This window comes from Gracilinanus agilis, chromosome 3 (assembly GCF_016433145.1).
Source record: "Gracilinanus agilis isolate LMUSP501 chromosome 3, AgileGrace, whole genome shotgun sequence".
Lineage (NCBI taxonomy): Eukaryota > Metazoa > Chordata > Mammalia > Didelphimorphia > Didelphidae > Gracilinanus > Gracilinanus agilis.
In genome coordinates this window covers 553,847,605-553,872,018 of record NC_058132.1, presented here as the reverse complement: position 1 = coordinate 553,872,018, position 24,414 = coordinate 553,847,605, and the positions used below count along the sequence as shown (strand labels likewise).

Here is a 24,414-nt window from a genome sequence, read left to right as displayed (position 1 = left end):
GGAGAATTCAAAAAGACATTGAAATTCTGTAGAATATGCACTGTACTTACTAGAAAGTCAACGATGCTATGAGAAGTCTTAATTTGTTAAACGGATATATAATTATCCTACTAGAAATTTTTTCCTACTTATTTTTTTATAATATTGTGAAATTATGTAATGTACAATAAGGGGGGGGGAAGAACAGGCTTGAAAGGTCTTATGATGATAACAGGCTTGAAAGGTCTTATGATACCATACTGTTATAACTAATTTTTATGATGGTAAATCTCAGATCCATAAATAATATAAAATTAAATAATAGCTGTCCTATTAAATCAATGAGGTACAATTTTTGTTTAAGGTATGAAAATAAGGAGAACTACCAAATGATATTCATCTTCTTAATTCTTTTGCCCTGAAAGGATTTTACAGACATCTTCATATAATGCAAGAAAGGTGGCATGTAGAATGGTTCTAGTTAAAGGACCTAGACTAAAATGTCCCTTGTGTCATTTACTACTTGTATGACTCAACCTATCCCTTAAATTAAATGAACCAAAGTTTCCTCAATTGTAAAATTTAAAGGTTGAACAGTTAGATGACCTCTGAGATGTCTCTTCCTCCTATAAGATCTAGGATCCTATATGGCAAGAAAAAGACAAGGCAAACAGTCATTGAGGAGCTACTCCTCCCTCAAAGACCTCCAGAAAGACAGGTAAATTAGATGTTTGACTAGGTGCAGCAATGATCTTATGCTTGGAATCAAGTACTTATAAAGATATTTTCCTGGCAAGGACAAAAGCTTATCATACAAGAATTTCAAATCAAGTTCCTAACTCATGTACACTGGATTTAAAAAATCAAGTGAACATTTAGCAAGTCTTTTATAAATTTATGTCATTCTCATGATCCTATATGCCAAGAAGACCAAAGGGAAGAAAACCAAAGGGGCTGTAAGTAAAAATAATTTTCAATTACATAACAATGTAGGGTTTATAAAGCAATTTCTTCTTTATGATCCTAAGAAGCAGGAACACAAATACTTTAGATGATAAAAACAAAGGTTTAGAAAGGTTGGGTAACTTGTCCATAACAACAGAGCAGGAATGTGATGGGACTACAATTTGTACCAAAAAATGAAGAGAAAGCTAGATTTAGAATTAGAGGACTCAAATTCAATTCTTAATAATTATTGCAGAGTAATAAAAAAGTTTCCTTTCCCATCCCCTTTAAATCTCCCTCCCCTATTTGCCAGATGAGCAGTGACACTGAGATGGTATAGTAGTATGGGCATCCTTTTACTTTATTCTTGCTCAGGATTCTTACTGGGAAATGGTGGGGAGGGGATGGGGAGTGGGAGATTAAACTATCTTATCTTCAAAGCTCCTGATGTTACATTTTTCTCTCACCAATGAACTGGTATCATCCCCAAAAAAGTTATGTTAAAACCCAGCTGAATTTTTCTCATACTTTTTCCTTTTATCTCTCTTATGTATTACTTTATTTTTTTCCATTATAGATCATTATATACATATCATAACCTTCCACACTAAAATGTAAGTTCTTTTCCTCCCAAATTTTAGCACAATGCTATCTATGTAGCAGCTATTTCATACTTGAATTAAATTTTCTTACTTTTCTCTTCCTATATTGCCCCAAATGTTATCACCTGACTCTATTTGACAACCTCTTGGTCTATGATTCATGTTGTCTTGTCAGAAAACTAGAACTGTTTGACATAATAACTAAAAAAGCTAATTCAACTTAGGCTCCATAAAAGTACAGAATGAGATAATTCCAATGTATTCTTCCCTTACCAAACAGATCATATCTAGAATATTTAGTTATAGGCTATAAATGGAAAGTAAAACAATTGAAATTAAATGCCATTAAATTAGAATGACCAAATGTGACCCTACAAAAAAAAAAAATATGAGAAAGTAACTTCTTTCATCTCTGAAGAGCTGGGAGAAGATGGATGTAGAACATTGGATATATCAGACAATTTCTAGCTTTTAAAACCAAAAATTTTTTCTTCTTTTTATTTTGTTATAATTGTGGCTCTCTGGAAGGAATGAGAAAGAGAAATATTGGAAAGGATAACTTTTTCTTAAATCTTTCTATAAAAATGTATTTAAAAAACTAAAAATTTGAAATAAACAGAACTGAGACAACTACAAACAAGCTATTTTCAAGGATTTGATATGTCAAAAAGAAATAATTGCTTGCTCTTCGTGGACCCACAAGACAAAATTAGGAATAATGGGCTTGAAATTATTTAAAAAGAGTCAGATTTGGAATCAATATAAAGAAAATATTCCTTATAATTAGAACTTTTCAAAATAATGAGCTGACCTCATTAAACCTAAAATTTCAGAAATTAGTTAATTTTCCCATTACCAGAAAAATTCAAATGATAGTCAGATGTTCACTCAACCAAGTTTTTATGAAAAGGATTTCATATTCAGGGTAGATCAGACTAGATTACGAACCAGTGAAGTTGCTTCCAACTCACTCTAGAATAGAATTAAGTAATGAAAACATTCACTCAGCTCTAAAGGTCTTTAGGAATATGAAAACAGGAATATAATGTCCTACTCATCCCACCCTTCTCCCTACCTCCAAGTGACACTTGTAAGGAACAAAGAGATTTATACTTTAGAATATTTAAAATAATTACTCTCTGAAGTATATAAGTAAATAGTTATTAATTCCCAATGTACTTATTATTTTAAGTTGACATCAAATCTTAAGGATTCAAAAGTAAAAGAATCTGGGGCTGCTAGGTAGCTCAGCAGATAAAGCGCCAGGCCTGGAGTCAGGAGGACTTGGGTTCAAATCTCTGCCCTCTGAAATTTCCTAGCAGTGTGACACTGATCATTTTAATCCCACTTGCCAAGCCCTGGCTCTGCTATCTTAAAGTTGTTACTAGGATAACAACTAGGATAAGGTTTAAAACAAAAAAAGGGAGGGCAAGCAGGAGTAAAAACATTCCAGAAATTTTTTTTAAGTTTTAACAGAACAAAAATATAGTGATAATTTAATGATTTGTATTTTATTATAAATACACAGTAATAATTCTGCAATTGTAATGAAGATCCTGTCCATAATGAAATACCTTTCACACAAAATATTCTGTGTTTATAAAGAATGCCATTATTACAAGCCTTTAAATGAATGGCAATCATGTTGGCAGTTTGGTATAGCAAATAAAAAAAGACACATTTTTAGACTCTGGGTTTAAGTACTTCCCTTAACACATATTAGGCTTTAAGATCTAGCCGCCTCAAAATGCCCTTTGACTAAGACTATCCAAGAAGAGTAAAGAGTTTCTACATCAGAAATTCTCTATACTAATAAAGTCACTGGTTAGTTTGGACAAAAGGGACTGGTTGGGGGAGGGGAAGAGACCTATCCTATACCCAAAATATCATCATGTTTGAAACTTTGTGATACATGTAAACAACAAATTCTCCATCTTAAAAATGCAATATAAATAGGGAAAAGATAGGAGAACTACTTTAAAATGAGAATAAGAGAATTAAATATATCAGATTCCCCATGCAGTATAAAAAAGTAAATCACAAAATTAAATGATTTGCCTATTTTTCTCAATCTATATTTGAATTTAAAAAATTTCCTGACTGCTTGTGGGCATATATTATACAAAGTGCAGAAGAAAGCAAAATAAACAAGGAATTAACATCAAAAGTATTAGAAAATCAAACTACTTATTTATTCTCAAATGTATTTTTATTTCTCTCCAATATAAAAAAGTGATTTTTCTGGCTGTGTCAAATAAATATCTCATACCTCGAAAGTTTAAAGAGCAAAATAATACAAGATTTAAAAGGCATTTTGTGACAGAGGAAAAGGGTGAAATCTCCTAAACATTTTCCCTTATGACCTTGTGACTGTTATCCCTTAATTCTTCATCTGTGCAAATGCCACCTTTTATCTTCTTGGAAATGCCCATCTCTTCCAAGAAACAGAATAAAACAGAGATTGTCACCCACTAAAATAGACTACATCCAAGTTAATATATAAAATATAATAAACTAAAGGAAAAAACAAATTTAAAAACATTTAAAGAGATGTTCACTCAACATGATCCATCACATAAGTCTTAAGGGACAAATTCCTTAGGTCTCCAAAGACTACAAGAGAGAAAATAAATATAGTTGGTAAAAACATACAAAGTTCGAAGAAAATACCATCTGAAAAAGAAATATGGTTTGAAATGGAAGCAGAAAATTTTAACTAAAAAACCATTATTATCACTACGATGAATTGGCTTAATATTTCCTATTCTGTGGAAACAAAAAAAGGATGTACAACAACACAACCAACAGTATACTCTGAATAGTCACAACTAATGAAAGAAGCATACCTTCTTCCACAAATGACTGATTATGGAACAATGTTACAATTGCTGACCCAAGACCTGTAATTGGTATTATAGTACATGTCCTTTCATCTCTGATGTTGGGAAGATGAAAAGAACAAACTTAGTCACAATACCTCTGGGTGGCAGATCCATATCTCCTGAAGTAAGTCCTATCAAATTAGGCCTTTGGGCATGCACTCTGTGTCTATACATAGGTCTGGAAGTGTTTGTTATGCTTGGGGCTTCAGGATTATAGCCATCTGTGTCATATGTATCTGGTAATACAAAAACTGTAATTAAACAACAATTATAAAACTCCACTATGAAAAATGTTGTCATATAGTTAACATAAAACAGTGGCACTATACATTTAAATGTTAACTGAAAAGATCCCAAAATTAATTCATTTATGTCACTAGGATCAAAAACATTATAATAAAAACACATATAGCACTTTAAAATTTACAAATATTACCTCAGTTTTTCCTCACAACCCTAGGAAGTAGGTGCCATCAATCTCTTTTTACAGATGAGAAAACTGAGGTAAACAAAGATTTTAAGTGACTTACATAGGCTTGGATAGCTATTAAATATGTGAGGCCAAATTTGAATTCAGGTCTTCCTGATTCCAAATCCAACATTCTAACCTCTCTTCACTTAGCACATATTGTAGAGGTGTGTGTGTGTGTGTGTGTGTGAATGCATGTGTGTGTACACACATACACCACAAAGAGTTCATAGAACTGGCAATTATTATACTGTACTCAGGGAAATTTAACCAAGAAAAATATTCTAGCTACACATGGAAATAGTACAGAAATGAACTCTAATTATTAATCTACTACTCATTAGCTTAGTCACCTCGGACAGGTCCCTTAAACTCTTTAGGGTTTAGGTTCCTTACTGTTAATTAAAAAAAACTGATTAAATAATCCCTTTAGCTATAAAACTGGTATACTCTATGACATGAATTGCAACTTTAGGCTAATCACTTTAACTCTCCAGATGTGGACTGTAAGCTAAGTTACAAAATTCTATGGCTCTGAACTAATAATCTTAAAAAGTCCATACTGCACCTGCTGTAAAGAGAGAGGGTGGTGCAGGCGGAGGCTGGTGATGAATACCCGTTGTTACTACAGTGGGAACAGAACTGGTTGCAGAATTTGGAGGAGCATCCATACCAGATGGCTGCAAAGGAGGAAGTGGAGGTGGTGGTCCTGTAAAAATCAAGAATTAGCTATATCAACTGAAAGTAAGGTAAATGAAATATTGTAAGCCAATCAAGATATTTTCTCATTGGTCAGGTCATATTCTAATAAGACATGCAAATGCAATATTACAAGTAAAGTGAAACTACACTCTGAAATACAGAAAAGATGGGTTCTTTGCTAAGGAAGAAGGGCATCTCATCAGCAGCAAGGATATACTTGCCTAAAAATTCTAGATTTCATTAGAAAGATTTTTAATTGAGAAGGAAAAAAAAGAAGAAAAAATAACTGTCCATATAAGCCACACACCAACCATTAAGACATTATACAAAGAATAGCTAACAGAGATATCAAATAATTCAAAAAGAACAATATCCTAAAAAAGGAAAGATAGCAAGCCATAGTTCTCAACCAATTCAAAAAGTATGGCTAAGAAATAAAGTGAATGAGAAAGAACATGAGATTTTAAAGTAATACAGTATGCTCACAAGTTATCATGGAGACTTAATAGGCTCATAATAATAGACATTTATATTTTTTATAGTTTGCCAAAGATCATCTGACATGAGTCTAACAATTCTAGGTGTTAGGTATTGAGGGTATACAATATCTAATGACAATAGAACAATACACAGTAGAATTCCATAAACAAACATTTATTAAGTATCTATTATGTACCAGATACTGCCCTAAACTAAGACGCAGGAATGGGGCAGCTAAGAGGGGCTCAGTGGATTGAGAATCAAGCCTAGATATAAGAGATCCTAGGTTCAAATCTGACCTCAGACACTTCTTAGCTGTGTGACCCTGGGTTGGAGTCACTTACTTAACCCTATTGCTTAGCTCTTACTGCTCTTCTACTTTGGGTACTGATTCTAAGACCAAAGGTAAGGATTTAAAACAACAACTAGGATATAAAAGCAACAGAAAATAGTCCCTGCCTGCAAGGAGCTTACGTTCTACCAGGGAAAACAACATGGATACAAATAAGAATATGAAAAATGAATATAAGGTAAATGGAGGGTAGGAGGAAACCAGCAAGCAGCTGAAAGGGAAGTAAGAGAAAAAATAAGAAAAGCTTCACATAGGCGTCACTTGCATTTTGAAAGAAATAGCAGATCCTAAGAGGCAGAGATAAAGTAGAAGTACAATCCAAACATGGGGAACAGACAGTGTAAAAACCTGTCACCAACTTATGCTAATCTGTAGCTCTACAGCTTCTGGTGAGCAGACTTTTAAATTAGTATAAATGACATGAGATGGCACACCCAAGAAATAATAAAAAGGACACTGGCTAAACCATGAAGTTCAGCAAGTAGTAATGATATATAAAAAGTTGGAAAGGTAGGCCACAGCCAGAACGCAAAGGGCAGTCAAATTATATCTGATCATAGAAGTTATAAGAAGCTACTGAAGTTTACTGAGCAGGGAATGACACTGCTTACACTTTAGGAAATCACTAGCAACTCTGTGGAAGATAAATGGGAGAGAAGAGGGAGAGACTTGAAGCATGAAGACCAAATTCCATTGAAATAGTTCAAAAAGCAAGGTGAGAAGGGCTGCGTGATTAGGTGAATGAATAAATGAAAAGGTATGCACACATATAATGTGCAATGAATGCACTGACCTAAGCAATGGAGATACAAATAGAAAAACACAATCATTCTTCTCAAGAGAGAGATAATACATATATAGGAACTTTCAGTTTCAAGTCAGATGGAAAGGTCCAAAGGTCCTTAGGACATACTGGCAAAATCTATAGAAGGTAATGTTGCCTTCTGTAATGATTTTTCAGTAGATAAAACTGTTTCTAATGTTGAATTATTTGACTCTGTACCATGTTGTGCCTCTGTAGTGTATGTCCTTTAAGAAGTTTTGCTCCTTCAATTAGACTGACTTGCCTGCCCTGACATTTGTTGATGGAATCGATGACAGTGGGGCAGTAGCTCCCTTTCCAACACTTACAGCTTACGATGCCATAGGTCAGGGTGGGCGCTGAGAGATTATCAAGAGAAGCATTAATACTTTTGGGGCTCTTGAGCCTAAGCTATTCTCTGATGATGGTTGGTCGGTGACTGGTAATGAAGGTAAAGGTCCCTTTCTCCACAAGTGTTACTTCCTTTTAATATTGGCTATAGGGGCCAAGCTAGAAGCAAAATCACCAATTCTAGGGGCATGGCTATTACTAGGGCTTTGGGGACCAGGTCTTTGTGTTGTTTACAACAGAGTAGAGAACACTATAGTGGAGGTGGTGGGGGTGCTTATACATGCTGTCTCTGGTCTGTGTGGTTAAGAACTATATCAGCAGAAAGAAGTGGACATATTATGTGAAATTTAGAGAAAATATTAACTAACTGATTAAACTTGTAAGGTAAGAGAAAGTGAGTTGAGGATAATACCTAAATTGTGAGGCTGGGTGACTTTAATGACTGTGGTACCTTCAAGAAAAACAGGGGCATATGGGAAAAGGATGGACTTCAGAGAAAAGATAATGTGATAAGTTTTGGACATATTGGATATTCAATTGCCTAAGACTATAAAGAACACAAAAAGGGGGCAATGGAATAACAATATATATCAAGAAGATGTATACCTTGGGGCAACTAGGTGACTCAGTGGATAAAGAGCCAGGCCTGGAGATGGAAGGTTCTGGGTTCAAATCTGACCCCTGACATTTTCTTAGCTATGTAATCCTGAGCAAGTCACTTAATCCCAATTGCTTAGCCCTTACCACTCTTCTGGCTTGGAACCAATACTAAGTATCAATTTTCAGACAAAAGGTAAGGGTTAAAAATAAAAAAGAAGATCTACACCTTTTTGGAAATCTGTAAATATAAGGAATACATATGACTGAATAAATGTGTTTAAGTAACAATGAAAGAAAAAATTAGAATTGCTATTATTATAAAGGGAAACTCTTCTAATCAACTTAGCCAAAAAAGATGAAATGGACAGTGAGTTTCAGAAACAAAGAGATGGCATATATTTATGAGTTTGGCATAAATTGCCAAAAAGTGGAGTACTAGTTCTGTTCAAAACATAAAAAAATAAAACTCACATTTCTGCTGTGAAATCAAGGTAGAAAAACATTAAATTATTTATCCAAAGTCACTAAGCCACTGAGGATAAGAGATGGGATTTAATCCAAGTCCCTCCTGATTTCAATGCCAGTTCTTCCCATTATAAAACAGGGTCTTGGCAAAAAGAAGAGTATCTTATAAATTCTTAGATAGACAGCTTACTCAGGGGGAAGCAGGAAAGTAAAGTAGAACTATCATAGAACCACGTAAGGAAGTGGTGATGCTATTTCAGAGGTCTTGATAAATATGTCAGAATATGAGGTATAGTTTACATTATGGTAAACTTTAGAAGAATGGATTTCAAAGTTCAAAGAAAGTACAGTTAGGCTACATCTGAAATGATTTGTGGGAAATAAGGTTAAGAAAAAAGTATGGCTTCCAAAAAACAAAATCTGGGCTGAAGAAATCCTATCAGTGATCATGATGAAGAAAAGGATAAAGAGTCCAAAAGGAAATGTAGAAGTAACTCATACTTTTAAAAATATGCATAGATATAACAATAGATATAAAAAGATATGCATAGTGAGCATATAAGTGGTTCAGAGGATAGAGAGAGGGCACAAGGCCCAAAGTTGAAAGGTCTTGGGTTCAAATCTAGCATCCAACACTTCCTAAGTGTGGAACCCCATTGCCTTGCCCTTCCCCACTCTTCTGCCTTTAGAATCATTACATAGTACTGATTCTAAGACAGAAGGTAAGGGTTTTTTAAAAAATAAAAGATATGCAGAGAAAAATCATGTCATTTAACCTAATAATTTCATTTGTGGTAACCCTGAAAGTGCCATTAAAAAAAAAAACTTTCAAAAATTTTCAGAGCACCAACAGTTCTTATAACAAATTCTAAACCAATTATATGATACTCTGATATCTGAAATATAGCCATCCAGAATGTTTACCACCTAGAGGACCAACTCCAATTTAATGTATGGTCACTAGCCTTCACACACTGGGGAGTCACTGCCTTGACCCATCTGGGAACCAGCTGGTCACAGTCTAAATAACCTGGCAAGTGTATGAATTCTTATCCTGTTACTGTAATTGATTTTTCTCTCTATGTCCATCTATGAAGAAGGGTTTATAGGAGTTATCAATCTCGAAGAAAGTTGTAGAAGGCCTTCCACATTTGTAAGGGGATAAAGAGTTATTACGGATATGCTAATTTCCTGCCAGGCAATAATCATTTACTGTCTAAGACAAATAGCATATAGTTAAGAATGTTCAGAAATATATTTGAAAAAGTAACTATACAGGACAGTAGTTCCTGGGTTCCCTCTGACACTTCCTTGCTGTGTGACCCTGGGCAAGTCACTTAATCTCCATTGTCTACCCCTTATTGCTCTTCTGCCTTAGTACCAATATTTAGTAATTTAAGTATATTGGTAATTTAGTATTTAAGACAAAAGGTATGGGTTTTTTTTTAAAAGGAACTTAAAACACTTAAGAAATTAATGCATGAATAAATAGTGGCACATTATTGTAATAGAATATGTCACTATGACAAGAAAATAGGATGAGTATAAAGTAATACAGATTTTTTATTAAATAATGCAAGGAGAAAAACAATTTTAAGGGGGGGGATATAAAAGAACTACAGCAAGTCAGTCAATAAAGTATTAATAAGTTCCTACTATGTATCAGGTACCATCCAAAGTGCTGAGGATACAAAGACAAAAGTTCCTACACTCAACAATCACACAATTTAAGGAAACAATCACAGACTATATCAATGAATGGGAAAAGAATGCTAATGGAGGGACCTAGAGGGATTGTCTAAAAAATTCTATTAGCTAAAATTAACTTAAATGCAAACAGTTACTAAGCAAATTTAATTATTTGTTTTCTTGTTCAGTATTAAGATTTTTTAAAAAAGACATTAAGGGAAAAGGAAGGCAAAAGTAGTTAACTAAGGAGTCAACAAGAGAATAGCATAGTAAGAAAAGCTAAAATCCATTATGCATTCTGGAAAGCTAAGATAAAACAAAAAAGGAAGAAAGATCATATAAAGAAAGACCAATGACTGATTTGAATTAGCAGATATTAAAAGACCACATCAAGAAAAATTACTCCTATTTTTCTTTTGTTTTCTCTACCTAAGTCTCAAATTGAGATATAGGGGGAAAAATGCTTAATAGGAAATACAACCTTGAAAAATATTCATATAAACTGAGCATTCCTAGTAACTCTAAATGAATACAAATTGCCAGACCAGACAAACTAAATCTCAGGATTTTGAAACAGTGTGCATGTGGTACATTAGGGGTTCTTAATAAATGCTTGCTGGCATAACTCCAATGATTTGATAAGTTATGGAAATGAGGTAACGTATTACAGAACTTAACACCTGATTTTCAAAGGAATGATGATTTTTTTAAAACTTCAGACAAAAGAACTTTTGATTGCTGCCAACATCCTAGAACATATTAAAGGGATTTCTGAGTTAATAATGGCAATTCCACCCAACTTAAATTACTCATTCAATGTCATACCAATCAAACATATCAAAGAATTATTTTATAGAGAACTAGGAAAAGTAACAAAATTCATTTGGAAGAACAAAAGGTCATCGAGGAAATCAATGGAAAAAATAATTATTTAAGGTGGCCTCTAGCAGTACAAGATTTTGAACTGTAGTACAAAACACCATCTGATACTGGCTAAGGAATAGAATGGTGAATCAGTGGTATGCAGTTGTTGTTCAGTCATTCAGTTGTCTGACTCTTTGTGTCTCTAAAGACCATACTGCCAATGAGGTTTTCTTGGCAGGTACTAGAATGGTGTGCCACTTTTTTCCCCAGAGATTAAAGGATACACAGTAGTAGATGACCATAGTAATCTACTATTTGAAAACCCAAAGAGGAAAACTAGGCATAGACCATAATCTCACAATATAAACGAAACTAAAGGTCAAAATAGGTAAATAATTTAGGCATAAAGGGTGATATCATAAGTAAATTAGGAGAACACAGTTTTCTGTTGTTTTTTTAGTTGCCCTTCAGACCCTATGGATAAGAGAAAAGTGGGGCAGCTGGGTAGCTCAGTGGATTGAGAGCCAGGCCTAGAGACGGGAGGTCCTAGGTTCAAATCTGGCCTCAGACACTTCCTAGCTATGTGACCCTGGGCAAGTCACTTGACCCCCATTGCCCACCCTTACCACTCTTCCACCTATAAGCCAATACACAGAAGTTAAGGGTTAAAAAAAATAAAAAAATAAAAAAAGAGAAGAGTTTATAATCAAGTAAAAGATCATAAGAAGTACAATAGATAATTTTGATAACATGAAATTTAAGTTTCTGCACAAACAAAACCAATATGGCCAAACTTAGAAGAAAAGCAATAAATGGGGGGGGGGGGGGGGGCCAGGGGAAGTATCAAATCTCTAAATCTCTAATAAAGGCCTCATTTCTCAAATATATAGGGAAATGAGGCAATTTTATAAAAAATTAGAGCTATTCTCTAATTAATAAATGGTCAAATTATAATGAACAGGTAGTTTTCATTAGAAATCAATAGAATTTCAATAGAAATCAAGTCACATGAAAAAATACTCTCACTCCTGATTAAAAAAAAAAACTATCTTGATTAACATGACAGAAAATGAAAATAAAAAATATTGGAGAGGATAAATAGGAACAATAGTGTTGTGAACTGGTCCAATTATTCTAGAGAGCAACTTGGAATTATGCTGTGATAATGAGATTAAATCTAAATTTAATCTAAAAATTAAATAAATTTAATATTTACCCAATCAAAACCCCTTTTTCCCCCTAACAATGCCCAGAAGTCTATATAATTTTACATACCTTTTGACTTGACCAAACAACTACTAAGGCAAACCATTTCCCAAAAGAGATATCATAGCTCTTTTTGAAGTAGCAAACAAGTAGAAACAGAGGAGATACCTTCAACTGCAGAATGGCTGAACCAAGTTTAGGTATATGATTATGATTGAATACTATATGCTGTAAGAAATGACGTGCAGGCTATAAGAAATGATGAGCAGGACAGTTTCGGGAAAAAACAAAGACCTGTATGAACTGATGTAGTGAAGTAAACAGAACTAAGAGAAAAGTGTACACAGTAAGAGCAATATTATAATGATCATTAAAGCACCTCTGTTCAATTCAATGATACAAGACAATTCCAAAAAACCCATAATGAAAAATGCTATGCACCTCCAGAGAAAGAGCTGGCAAACTCTGAGATTGAAGAATACTTTTTCCCTTTCTTGCTTGCTTTATTATGTTTTGTTAAATAATATGGAAATGTTTTGTATGATTTCATATGTATAAATGCTATTATAATTCTTGACTTCTTAATGGGTAGGAAAGGGGTAAGAAAGAGAAAATTTGGAACTCAAAATGTTTATAAAATGAATGCTAGAACTGGAAGAACATTGTACATAGTAACAGCAATATTGTAGATGATTATCTATGAAAACTTGACTACTCTTGGCAGTGCAATGATCTGGGACAATCCTGAAAGACTAATGACAGGGAAGAATATCCATCTCCAGAGAAAGAACTGTTGGAGTTGTCTTTCACATCAGCGTATTTATGTTTTTATTTTGGGGTTCTGGTTATGTATGAGTGTGCTCTTACAACAATGACCAATATGATGTTTTGCATGACAATAAAAATAATTTTTTAAAAAATGAACGCTAAAAATTTTCTTGAGACCACTTTTAAAAAAGGGCATTTGGAAAGACAGATGGCGTCCTTATCATATATGCAAATGACATAAAGCTGACAGATTTCTTATATAATGAGTGAAAAAAAATAAAAAACTTCTCAATTTAATGGAATATTGGACTGAATCTAAGATGAAATCTACTAAGGATTTTATAAATGTAAATACTGCATTTGGGTGTAAGAAAATTAAAGGTAGAGCTATACAAAAGACAGAAGTGATAGGGCAAGAAAGAAGTTTGTGTGTAAAAAAGTCTGATGATTTGTGGGGACAAAAAGTTCAGCATGAGCCAAAAGTATGACATGGCAACTACAAATAATCATCTTAGGCTACATTAATAGAAGTAGTGTAGAGAAAGATGACAGCCCTGAGAGATAAGTCCTGTTCAAACTACATCTTGAATATCCCAGTACAAGTTGAACACTGAAAAGCTAAAGGACCAAAAAAAAATCACCTAAAAGTTGAGAAGACATGAAACTATACCAAATATCAACTGAATGAAAAGGGAATTTATATAGAAGAAAACAGGAATCTAATTCTGTCTTCAAGTACTTGAAGAATTATCATATGTAAGAAGGATTAGCATCGTTCTGTTCAGACTTAGAAGGCAGGAATAAGATCAAAGGGAGAAGTAAAAGGCTGGTCGATTTCAAGTTCTTGTAAAGAAAATTTCCTAACTGATTAACTATCCAAAGTTCCTCAGCACAGGAAGGCTTAAAGGATTGACATGAGAGCATTCAGAATGTAGATCTTGGTTGTAGTAGATGACCTTTGGATTTCCTTAGAACTCTTAAAATTCCATGACGATTAGAATGATCTATTAAAAATGTCTTTTATGCATCTGGTTGGCTCTTTGGACTAGTAAAATTCAAGAGGATTTTTTAAAAACAAGCAAACATAGTAGTCAGGTTTGACAGCATAAACTACAATTTCCTCATCAGTGACCTAAATAACCTTATTCATTGGCTTCTATTAGGTGCCACAAATAATTACCTTTATTTAATACTAACAATTATATGCATTTCATATCTGGATTCTTCATAAAGTTTTCTTTTCTTTTAGAAATGAAGTAGCTCATGACCAATTTGGAACTGAGAAGATTAAATATTTTCACAACAAAACATAAGAACCCAGAAAAGAGAAAATAGGATCATAAGGAAGATAAACTAAAGTCAAATGGCACCACTAACTGAACAGTGACCCTATTATAGCCCAAGTTTTAGTTTTCTTTCTATTTTCCCAAGACTGAGTGTTGTCAAATTTTCTTCAAAATTATCTTATTAAATTCAAAACACTAAAGTTTTTAAAAAACCAATCAACAAAATAATCTTATTTCATAAACCAAAGTGCATAATTATGCATAATTATGGCTACATATATAAATACGTAGAAATAGATACAAACACACAAGTTTTACACTCTTTTACCTGTGACTGGAGGAAGGCTAGGTGGTAATGGACCTGGAGGTGGCACAGGAGGTCTAAGATTCACAGGTGGAGGTGTCAGAATTGGTGGAGGTGGAGGAAGTCCAGGAGGAGGTGGTCCTTCAACAACAGGGGGTTGTGCTGGGAAAGGCAGCATGCCAGGAAGGTTTACATCTTCTACTACTACAGGGTCACTTCCATGATCAAAAGGGCACATGTCTCCTCTCATACAGAATCCCTTTTCTGAGAGGTGGGGGGAAAAAAAACCACTTGATTAATTAAGTCTCAAGAATATGTGAAAATAAATAACAAATGTAATTTTGAAACCATTTTGCAAAGATTTATGTGAGCTAACAAATTATAAGTGTTCTAAAAATATGTGCTGCATGGGTGTATTGTTTTTTACTTTAAATGGGGAAATGTATTTGGTCAGTTCAAATTACAGTTCTCTATTGCTTCTCAATGACAAAAGACCCATCAAGAAACAGTGTTATATAAAGGATAATGCTGAAAATTCTCAAAGACAAAAATTTATACATGTAGACATAAATGAAGAAGTATTACCTAGCACCTATTTGTTCCAATGCAAGTATAATATCTAATTTTAGAAATCAAGCATTAATTTTCTGGTAGTGTTTATCAATTCTTCAGAAAGTCCTTTTCCAATGGCTAATTATCAGTAAGAATGACCCTAGGTTGTCAAAGGCTGAGCCACTGGAACAAAAACTCTGGCAGAATCTTTACAAAGATAGAAGGGTCTCTTCACCCAATAACATACTGTCATCATTTGAGGACCAGACTAGCTAAGTTCAGAGACATTACCAAAATCTTGACCACTAGGTGATTAATTTACTCAGCCTTGGCAGCTCATGAAACTCTCTACACTAAGGCATAAAGGGGTTGCCATCTGCATTGGTGGAGGGAGTACCCACATTGATGAAATAACAGATCTTTTGAAGTACTGAAGTTTGGCATTCACAGTAAAATCTTCCTCCAAAGCTCCCTGTTCATCTACCTTCTCATCAATTTTCTTATACATAGGAGACAATCAAATGTCTAGGTCCAATATGTGTATATTATTTCCCGTTTCCTAAGAAGTTTTTCCCTGTTAATTAAAAAATGGTTTAGTAGCAGTTCCTTTGAAAAAACACATTCATAGGAATTTACTGTGGTTTTGGGAAAAAAGCAGCATTACTTTTCAGATAAATAGTACTTAAAAAATTGACATTCAATCATTTGCTTCAATATAAAGGGGGGGGCAAAACTGAAGAAGCATTTAATTAAGAGGGACAACATTATTTTGGTTTAATAAAAGGCAAATTTCACCAACACTAATTTCAACTACTCCCACTATCAGTAATATATATCTGAATTAGATATGTGTAATGCATTATGTCATGTAGAATTTACTTAATACAAAAGTTGAAAGACTTACCATCATAATCTCGGCAACGTTTCTTTGGCATTGGAGGTCTTACATAAGAGTTATGGTCCACCTGGTCTTCATGAAATTCAGACCAGCTTTCTGTAGTGTTATTACCATGGTGAGTAGGAGCAATAACAGTAATAGTACTGCTCAAAGTAGGAACAGGGTAGTGGCCAGACGAAATGTTAGTTACAGAAGAAACTGGAGTATAGTTGTTTTCTAATGGATCTGTTCTATCCAGGTCATATTTTGGTTTTCCCAGATCTCTTTCTACAAAAAAAAAATGATTTTCAAAAATATGTTATGAAATAACATAAATATAAAAAATACAAAAATTAAAAATTAAAATCTCATCTTAAAGAACTTAATATTCTGCTTCAGACATCATACAAATATGCTATAAAAATTTAAGACTTATATAACATCCCTCTTTTGACTTCTCCTCTGACTTTCTAAAGCTTCTTTCTTATCCCTATTTCAGTTTGATTATTTAAGTCAAATAGGATTTGAGGGTAGCTGGAGCAAGATTTGATTTCATTTGAGATAGATTTCCTTCCCATTTTCCAATGTGGAAACTCCTCCTACCAATGAAAATCAGCAACTTTCCATGACTTTTATATATGTCATTAAGAAAGTAAGTAATTTCTCCATGGTCAAATTACTAGTAAGAGTCAAAAGTAGGACTTCAACTAAGGTCTTCATAAGTCCAAAGCACTACAATTGCAAAGCATCTTACAAATATCTAATTTTATCTTCAGGAAAACCCTGGAGTTTAACTATTAGCATAATTATTCTCATTTTAAAGATGAGGAAACTGAGGCACAGATTTAAGTGACTTGCCCAGAGTGTCTGAGTTCAGATTTGACCTCAGGTCTTCTTAACTCCAAGTCCCCTATTCTATTTACTTCACCACTTATCTGCCCTATAAGTGACGCAAACAGGAATTAAGGTTTTTGCAACACAAAAAAAGAATCATTTTTAGTAATTTTTTTTAAAAAAATATTTTCTTAAAAAGCTTTGTTTTAAAGTTATCCAACAGGGTATTCAGGGTATCCTTTGGAGACTTTACATTAACTTTAATCACTGAGGTACTAATTTATTCAATATCAATTTGACAAGCATTTTATTGCTTAAGAGAGAACCAAAACATGGTGCAATGGAAAGAAGACTGGATTTGGAGTCAAAGGACCAGAATTCAAATCCTAAGTCAACTACTTAACATCTCATATAATCCAGACAAAAATGGATGACCTTTCTAGTCCTGGTTTTTCATCTGTAAAATAATAAGACTGAACTAGATCCTCTTTGAGTAGCCTTCCAGTACTAAATACTATGAACAAATAAACATTTACTAAATGCAAAACACAGTACTAGATAGACACTAGGTAAATATAAATAAGGGTTGTTGCCCATAAATATCCAAACTAGCAATTTTAACTCAGAACAAGAATTTCACATTTAAAAAGAAAAGTACAATACAGAAAAAAATGCCAAGTATTCGAAGTTGTTTTATTTGCCACTATGCCATTCTCACTCAAAACTAAATGTAAATAAGGGACAGCTAGATTGACTCAATGGACTGAGAGCGAAGCCTAGAGACAGAAGGTCCTGTGTTCAAATCTGACCTCAGACACTTCCTGCCTGTGTGTCCCATGGGCAAGCCACTTAACCGCCATTGCCTAACCTTTACTTCTTCTGCCCAAAGTATTAAATGATTCCAATATGTAAGGTATGTGTTTAGAAAAAACTAAATGGAAAGTAAAGATGAATGAGAGATTAAAAAGAGAGGAAAAAAACCAAAACATTCCTATGTAATTTGAATAAGCTGCCCCCTCAAAAAAAACTTTTATAGATAAAGAGCCAAGTCAACAGCAAAGAATGAAAAAGAGCTCAGAAATATATAACAGGAAAATCAGAAGTGGATTACACCAATCATGCTTTTTCATTACTTTGTTTTTACATCTTCCCTTTAACAAGGTATACTGGGAATTATATTCACAGAGCACATAAATGACAGTTAAAAACCTAACTGAAGGCTTTACTAATGTAGAATCAATAGAGAAAAAAAGCATGCTTACTCTCTTGACATAAATCAAATATTAAATTAACATAAACTATACTGTGAGATTAAAGTTAAATTTCTAAATAACTGAAGTTTTTGGGTTTTTTTAAAAATCTGTACTTTCTGTCTTATATTGTACTAAATATCAGCTGCAAGGCAAAAGAGGGTTAAGGGATTTTACCAATTAGGGTTAAGAGACTTGCCCAGGGTCACATAGTGTAAGAATTAAATTATGTCCAATAACTCCAAGTATTATATTTTATAAAGTTTATTAATAATCACTTGAAATATAAGGAAAATAAACTAAAAGAAATAGAAATTCAAACCTAATTATCTAACAAAAATAAGACCACATAAGTTTTTCCTGCCTGCCCAAAGCCCACTTCCACAGCTGCAATCAGAGAAAAAGAAAGTGAGGCAGGGCTACACAAAACTTATATCCTCCCTATGTTAGCAGGTAATATGAGAAGGAACATGGAATGCTGGGAGAGCTTCTGGGGAGTAGATCCTAATTACACAACAGCTAGGAAGTATCTGAGGACAGATTTATACCCAGGACCTCCCATCTCCAGGCCTGGCTCTCAATATATTGGGGCAACTTACTGTCCCACTAACTGAAGTTTTAATAAAAATCTAAAATAAAATGCTAAAAAGAAATATGGGGAAAGAGTAATAATTTTATACCTCTGCTTCGTGTTCGGCTTCGGCTTCTAGTTCTGCTTCTGTCTCTATCTCTGTCTCGCAACCGCTCTTTACTCCAACTCCGACTGCGACTCCGACTATAACTTCGGCTCCGCCCTCTTCTTCTATTGTACCGGTCTCTATAGGAATCTCTTCGAGGTGGATTTCGGTCATAGTCTCTTTTTCGAGAACGATCATCTTTTTTCCTTTCATCACGGCTCCTAAAAATTGAATTAGTATTTTTAGGGTCCTTGCAAATTCATACTACTAGAAACAAAATTTCCAGTTAAAAATCTAAGCATTACAATCAATTCTCATATCCAAATCATTAATCAGTCTTACAATCACAAAAACTACACAATCTTTAAAAATGGCAAAAATAAAAATGTTTTGCTTTGCTACTCTATCTTCTTTCAAAGGGGAAAATATATTTATAAAAATCACTTTATAGATGAGGTTTTGATAATCCAAAAATGAAAGTTCAATAGTCTACATCTTCACATATAAGGTACCTGACTATGACATAAACAGAGCTCTAAGTGTTTTGTTTTCTTTCCTTTTTCAAAGAAAGATATTGACACAATAAAGGGGTGGGGTATTTCATGCTAAATGAAGTACCAGTTGAGAATTTATATTAGAATATGAAATTCTAGGTAAATGTTATACAACATCCATATGGCTTCTTTAATAAAAGGAAAATTATAATTAAAATTGACACTCATTTTTATAGTATTTAGGAAGCATTCATTCAATTATATATAATACTCAAGCAATAAATAGCATTAACGGTATTATTTTCATTACTAATTTTTTAGTTGCACTGAAACATGAAAAATATTCCTTCAAATTTCTGTAAAAGTCTACCACCCACATCTAGAATATGATCACCTATTTTTTTTTGTGACTATATCCTTATCGGGAAGGGGGAAAAAAAAGTCATTCTTTTTCCTTCTAATATATAATAGAATCCAACCTTGAAAATAGTGAAATGTATTTATTGCCTAAAGTGAATATAATGAAGACTTGATAGTTCCCTTGGAAGTTGGAAACAGAATTTTAACAGACAATATTACCTACTTGCCCATGCTGTGTTCTATGACTAAAAACTCTTCCAAATCCACTGAATATTTTGAAATTCTTTAAGAACCAGTTAAAATACCAAAAAGAAGTCTTCCTTAGTCCTAGCCAGTCAATCTATTAGACCTTAGTGCCTTTCTTTCATCTATTAAATAAGTCATATGGCCAAGTTGATCTTATAATACTGTCTCTACCTCTAAATCCTATAATCTACAAGAAGAAAAATGACTTTTTTCTCTGACAGAGAATAGCCCCTTTTACTTATCTTGCTTTTTATTATAGTTATTATCATTAAATAGCCATCTATAGTATAATTAATAATAACAACAACATTTACATAATATTTAACTATGTGCCAGACACTTTCTTAAACGCTTTATAATTATTATTTCATTTAATTCTAGCAACAAACCTGGGAGGCAGTGCTATTATAATCCCTATTTTTAAAATGAGGAAACTGAGGCTGAAAGATTAAATGACTTACTAACCTCTGACCACATAAGTAGTGTCTCTGAGGCTAGATTTGAAGTCAGGTCTGTCTTGATTCCACGTTTGACACTTTATGCACTGCATTACCTAGCTGCCACTATTAGGCAGATATATTTGTCTGCATATAAGACCTTTCATGATGGCAAAAATCATGTCTAAATTATCTCTATATTTTCCCTTAGCTCTGGAATAATACTATGCAGATAATCTGTGCCTTATAAACTCTAAGGGGAAGTAACAAATGAATAGAGAGCATGAAGCTAAAAGGTCTTTACTAGATCATATAAAAAAAAAAAGTCCCAGATGAGTAACCAATAGTTACACTTCCTATCACTAAATCCTATATAAAGAGCTAACCCTAAGTAAAAAAATAAGCATTTAAAAAAACAATTTATAAAGAATTCATCACCTATTTTCTCTGTACCGGGAACTTGACTGGGGAGGACTATGATTTAACCTTCTAGAAAATTTCTTCTCTCGTTCTTCCTCCTTTGTGATCTGCAGTTTAGGAAAGAAATTTTCAAAAAGTATATTGAGCAATGACTACTACTTACCCAGTTAAAATTTTAGGTTAATTAACTTATGATTTTATGTATTTTACAATAAAAATTAAATTAAATGTATAATTATCTATTGGGCATAATACTCAATTCAGTTGGTTAAAAGGAAGTTTGAGTCAAAATGGATTAAAGTATCTAGAAAATAAACTCAACAAACCCATCCTAGAAAACAGTAGAAAGGACTATGTTTCATAAAGTGAAGACATTTTTAAAGATAATCAAAAAAACTTTTGTTTTATCTCTTCAAAAAGCACATGGATGATATATGTACACTTAGTCTTAATGATTTTAACAAATTCATTAAAAAACCATAGAGGGAAATGGAAGAACAAGTTAGTATTTTGATTGGACTATCAAAAAATGAGCATTTCAGCAAGACAGAAAAGTACCCAAAAATGTAGCAGTCCTGGTCTAACATCAGATAGCACTATGATGTTCCTCCCCCTCCCCCAACAGCTTATCCTCTAGCTGGCTTTCATATTATGATACAATGAAAAAAAAATCCTCAAATAAAACTCAAATGGGCAACTCTTTCTTTAACCCTTACTCTTTTTTTTTCCCTCTTAACACTTGGTTTTCTTTGAATACCACCACTCTAACTCTCCAAGGCTCCTCATTGTTCTTTCTATACAATTTCATTTAGGTTTTAAATTACAGCTCCACATTATATAGATGCCATCTAACTCTGGGGTGCCATGTTAGGTTACCCTCTACTATCAGGCTTTTTCCTTTACTCTACTATGTCTCATTTCCTTCCCCAGAAAGCATTCTAAAGAGAAGTAGGAGGAGTAGTATGCGGTAGAGAGGGAAGAAAAAGGGCTATATTTAGGTGAGGGAAGAAGGCTAAATAAGAATTTATTGGGAAGTGGATGAGTACTACATAAATCAATCAACAAATATCTACCTGAAGCTTACTATACACACCAGGCTACAAAGGCCAAAGATGAAGAAAAGTCTTATGGTCAAATTAAAGAAGATAGCTGAAGCAAAATCAGTATCATAAAGGGGGAGGTAATTGCCCCTTAATTTACATGTGGTAAAGTAGGTAGGTATTGGGGTTGTTAGGTCAGGTAAAGAAATAGAGGCCTTCTTATAGAAGTGTGATAGTCAAGGAGACAATTAAAATAGAAATTATAGGCATACTGAATTTAGATTATTTCTGTTCAACATTCCTCTTTTTCTCTAAAAGTGGCATATTTTGCCAATCATTTTACCAAAAATGAGGGAACTTGGAAATCTACAGGTTGAACTCTAAAAGAACTAGTACTATTGTCATTTTTCTAAAATTAAAATTCTTTTAATAAAATTATTTAAAAGGCTGGGTTATTTTTTTTAATTAAGATAATTCTTAATAATTATAGACCAAGGGAAATTTTTTTAACAATTTAAGATTATATAAGTACAATTATATTTTAAAGCCAAGTATTTTTTAAAAAGTATAATTCTGAAGTTGGGCATTAAATACCTATGTAAACCTAAATCAACCAAAATGGGAGCAATAAAACAAATAATTACTGAATTTAATATGGTAAAAATCAAGACACAACAAAATTTAACAACCTAATGATGAATGACTTATTAGGGAGATTTTTTTTTAAACAAAGTTACTAATTGTCTTACCTCTCTATCCAAATAAACTATTAAGATCAACTTGAAATCTTTGAAGAAAAAAATATATAACTCAAAACTGGTTTATTTTTTACAGTTATAAGCTAGTTATATGCCATATTATTTTTCTAAGAACTCATGGCAGTTAGAAATTATCATCATTTTGCAATTAGAATATCTAAATAATTTTCAATCCATTAGTTTTAAGATTCTATTAAACTTAAACTCATAGCCTCCAGCAAAGGATGTTTTTTTAACCTTTCTTCTCAGGCACCATATTTTTAAAATCTTAACTTCTTCAAATAAGTCCTGAGCCATCAAAAATGAACTTTTCATTTTCTAATTTTTTTATGGCTTATATAGTAATCTTTACCTTTGTTCTTCTGCATACTTTTTAATCTCCAACATATTTGAATACATGAAAACAAGTTATTACAAACAAGCAAAGTTACAAGGAGCCCACCTAAATCTATCTTCCCTTTCTTTCTGACTCAAAGCCTCACTTGAGATCATTTAGATCAGTAACTCTTAGAAAGCAACTTCCATGGAGAATTTCTATTGCTCACACTAAAAACAATTAATAATGATTAGCCCAGATGGCCAACTGACATTGACACCCTCAAAACGGGAAGAATAAAAAGACCAGAGCCAAGTCAAATAACAGCCAGAAAGTTGGTGATGAAGTAGTAGTAACTGATACAGCAACAGTTTAGATAAAGTAACAAACAATTTTGGCATACAATTTGACAAAAAGAACACAGTACTCTTAAAACATATGGCTATGTCATCAAATTGTGGCCAGAGGTCTCAAGTATAACACCAATGCGGTTATCACTGACCCCTTAAATCTGCATCTGATTTCTTGATATGATCATCTCATTTCTCTCCCTAACTCCAAAGTGCCAAAAGCATTCCTGAATGTGAATACATAGCATGATGACCCATAGGAGGAACATCTGAATACAGATTCAGAGGAACCAAAACAACATTTTGGCAAGCAAGAAACCAGACCTACGTAGTGTTTCTTCCTTTTACCCCTACCTTCATCTCCTGCCAAGAGTAATATATTTATATGAATTGACATTGATCTTTTTCCTCTATTTGTATACAGTAATATGCCTGTGTTCCTCCAATTCTTGAACCAAAGGCCATCAATTTTTGTGACTAGCACAGATAATTTTCTGACATTAAGGCAGACTAGAAGGGTCACACATAGATACTGCTTAAATGGAAAGGTTGAGAAGACACTAGAGCTAAAGATGGATATATATCACTCAAATAAAATAAGAAACTTGAAAGTTGATGTTGCTTAGAAAGCTGAAGGGAAGACTAATACAACCCTATTAACTTTTTGGATTTGGGTCAAACAGGGCCATAGAAAGAACAAATATCAACATTCCTCATGGCACCCCTTCAATAGAAGCAACCTACTAAATTATACCTTGACAATTTTACCACAATTCCTATTTTAAAATAGAAATTTTAATTTAAATCCCAATTTTAAAAATTACAGTCTACAGCAGTGATTTCCAAAGTGGGCACCACCACCCCCTGGTGGGTGCTGCAGCGATCCAGGGAGGCGGTGATGGCCATAGGTACATTTATCTTTCCTAGTAACTGCTATTAACATTTTTAAAAATTAATTTCCAGGGGGCTAAGTAATATTTTTTCTGGAAAGGGGGTATTAGGCCAAAAAAGTTTGGGAACCACTGGTCTACAGCCATGCTCTTCAATTCTAACCACA

At 33.4% G+C, this 24,414-nt stretch overlaps 1 protein-coding gene across 4 annotated transcripts in view; it reads right to left on the bottom strand.

The window, feature by feature from the left end:
* The window catches only part of RBM26 (RNA binding motif protein 26), a 106,884-nt gene that overhangs the window by 62,205 nt on the left and 20,265 nt on the right, over positions 1 to 24,414 (bottom strand). For 2 of the 4 annotated variants that reach the window (XM_044670575.1, XM_044670576.1), the window contains 6 exons: positions 20,912 to 21,000; positions 18,940 to 19,157; positions 16,203 to 16,463; positions 14,771 to 15,010; positions 5,446 to 5,586; positions 4,504 to 4,659 (listed from right to left, as the gene is read on the bottom strand). In XM_044670575.1, the coding sequence (XP_044526510.1) occupies positions 4,504 to 4,659; positions 5,446 to 5,586; positions 14,771 to 15,010; positions 16,203 to 16,463; positions 18,940 to 19,157; positions 20,912 to 21,000 (1,105 nt within the window). The remainder of the gene's footprint in view (positions 1 to 4,503; positions 4,660 to 5,445; positions 5,587 to 14,770; positions 15,011 to 16,202; positions 16,464 to 18,939; positions 19,158 to 20,911; positions 21,001 to 24,414) is intronic. The other 2 variants (XM_044670577.1, XM_044670578.1) reach the window with 1 other exon arrangement.